Source organism: Nannobrachium achirus, assembly GCF_963921795.1.
Source record: "Nannobrachium achirus genome assembly, chromosome: 3".
Lineage (NCBI taxonomy): Eukaryota > Metazoa > Chordata > Actinopteri > Myctophiformes > Myctophidae > Nannobrachium > Nannobrachium achirus.
In genome coordinates this window covers 73,899,209-73,902,048 of record NC_137812.1, presented here as the reverse complement: position 1 = coordinate 73,902,048, position 2,840 = coordinate 73,899,209, and the positions used below count along the sequence as shown (strand labels likewise).

General features: G+C 46.1%; 1 protein-coding gene across 1 annotated transcript in view; it reads right to left on the bottom strand.

The window, feature by feature from the left end:
• Window positions 1–1,697, bottom strand: part of LOC308282503 (echinoderm microtubule-associated protein-like 6) — a gene marked incomplete at its 5' end in the record, with an annotated part of 77,416 nt that extends 75,719 nt beyond the window's left edge. Inside the window, one exon of the mRNA XM_080722867.1 lies at window positions 1,501–1,697. Coding sequence (XP_080578993.1) covers window positions 1,501–1,697 — 197 coding nt within the window. The remainder of the gene's footprint in view (window positions 1–1,500) is intronic.
• Between the last annotated feature and the right edge of the window lie 1,143 nt (window positions 1,698–2,840).

The following is a 2,840-nucleotide window of genomic DNA, read 5'->3' as shown; positions in this document are numbered from 1 at the left end:
AGAGATGCATGATTGCAGTGTATTAGAGCATCAGGGATTTTAAGGAGATGTTACTATAGATTACAGAACATGATATGACAAAGCTGAATTAATGTCTTGTATAGAGGGTATGCGCGTGTCATCTTCATCATACCTGGAAGTTATGCGGGAACGCCTACTGAGTGGCAAAACACTACTTTCTGGCCTTGACAGCCCATACATCCAAACAGAAAAGTCCAACAATACAAGCTAATAGCATTAAATGATTGCGACCGTCAGGTCGCAGTTACTATCAAAACCTCGACCAGCTGTCCGTCAGTCAGTCCGTCAGTCAGTCCGTCAGTCCGTCAGTCTGTCTGTCACATGTCACACTTTTGCACTGCTCATATCTCCGCAACCGTTGCCCCAATCCATGCCAGATTTTGCACACATACTCCTTGCCTGCCAAACCACAACCTCCACCCATCTCCATCAATTCTCACATGGCCCTCTTCTAGCGCCACCATGAGGCCGATTCTTGCAAAACACATTTTTGGACACTGCTCCTTTGCCCTAAAATCACTCAAATCGGTACACACTTACTGTACTCTACACTCATGTCATCACCATGGATCTGTCCCATTTAGCACCACCTTCAGGCAGATTTTTTCAAACACATTTTTGTACACTGCTCCTACACATTTTGCCCTAAAATCACGCTGCAACCTGACGGTCGCTTATCTCCCGATTAGGAGTCTTAATGGTATTAAACAATGTTAAACTCACTTTGCCATGCACTTTATGCATGCACATACCCTCTATAGATGTTATCATATCCTACATGATATGAGGGTACACCGATATACATTCATACATACTCAGACGATCGCAGTACTTACACACTCCGTTTGCGCAAGTAATTACTTTTTTTAAACCACACCCGCAGCCAATCAGGGACCAACATTCAGTCTAATTATGAATTAATTCCATTAAGCTTCCCGAGGAATCCTGGGCAATGTGATCCTGGCCGTACAGACAGACACCAACTAACCAATGACAGTCCAGACAGACACGGGACAAACAGACAAAGCCAGATATAGGAGCCGTTAGCTCAAAGAACCACTTTTATAGGCTACGGACGGACAGGACGCAACTTTCTAAACTCTAGGAGAGCTAAGGAAAAACCACGCCCCGGACTCATTTTTGAAGCTTGTGATTGGCTGAACCGGATGTAGGGAGTGCTCCATTAAAGTCACTTGGACCGCGGCAGAGGTGCACCAAAACCTAAACCTATCCTTAACTCTAACCCCAACTCTAACTCTAACCCTAACCCTAACCTTAACTCTAAACCTAACCCTAACCTTAACCTCAGTAAAACTAACGCTGGTGAATGCTAACCTGGTGAAATGCTAACCTGCCGACGCTGGTGAGTAGCTAACATGCCGAAGCTGGTGAAAACGAGCGCTCCTTCACCTAGCTCTCCTAGAGTTTAGAAACTCGAGGACTGCCCTGATGATGATGTCACTGTTAAAGGCCACCCACCTGATGATGTCATCGTTGTGTCCCAGGTAGAACTTCTGGGTGTGTTCCCGGGTGCTGTAGACCACGCCCACCCCTGCCACAAAGTAGACCAGCTCCTTCCCAGCAGTGTAGTAAAGGTTGTTCCTGCACTGGTGGCCGCGGTAGCCGTGGATCCACTCCAGACGCAGCTGGCAGCGCGGCGCCGTCTTGTCCGTCATGGCCGCCGCGGGCGCCGCCCCCGAGCAGGGCTGTTACCAGGGACGTGCACAGAGCGTTAGAGAGGCAGGGGCTGACATTTATAAAAGGCAGTGGCGTCAGTTCATAAAAAGGTAAGGTATGGCACAGGGACGTGCTGGGCCCCCTGATTCAGCCCGGGAAAAAGAGTTGGAGAGGCCCTCATTGCACGCTAGATCTCTCTCTATAGCGCTGCTGCTACTCAAAGATTTGCCATTTCAGATCATGACAAGTGACAAGCCAGTGGGCCAATTACATGAGTTATATTTCGTCGTTGTTGGGTGGAAACCTTGTATGTCCAAAACCGTTTGTTTTGCATTTATCATTTTAAAAATGATTTAAACTAGTGAAAACAGCCGATCTGCTGTTTTCACTACTTTTGTGCGACGGCCTTGTATGATGAAGCAGGGCTTTGCTTTGCGAAGAAATCTACAAATTTGAAACTTGGAGATACAAGGTTTCTGCCCGACAATGACGATTTACTTTGTTGGCCAACCAGCCCCCAAAATGGAACGAAGGCCGAAATTTATTTTTTTCCTAATGGCCGGCCTGGACAGGCCGGGAATGAACCGGCCGTTCGGGAGTTGTCCCGCTTTTCCCAATGGCCAGCACGTCCCTGGTATGGCAACATGACTGGTGTCTTGCACACACGCACAAAACACCAGTCATGTTGCCATACCTTAGCAACAGGAATGATACATTTATTTTAAGAAGTACATTCTATTTTTTCCCCCAAAAATGTCTATGGTTTCTTGGGCTGGATATGTCAGTCTGGAGTTGTTCAAGTGCAGCTAAACTTGACATAATATAGTAAACGTGCCACAATTAACAATAATGAATTGCACCTGTGCAGCTGACCTGCGGAACCTGGGAATATACTATTCTGTCAAGATGGGGAGAATAAAAGTGTGGAGAATATAATTATAATAACTTGTTAAATGTTGCATTTGTAGTTATTTTAATGTAATTTAACAATATAACCTGCACAGATAGACAATGAGACATTCATGGATTTATATTTTAAAGTAACTTGTATTCTCCCTGCTGGACCCTGGGTATGGCAGCTGCACACCCCTGCCATACCCAATTGACGCCCCTGCTAAAAGGGCCTTTTGGTGGAAATATTG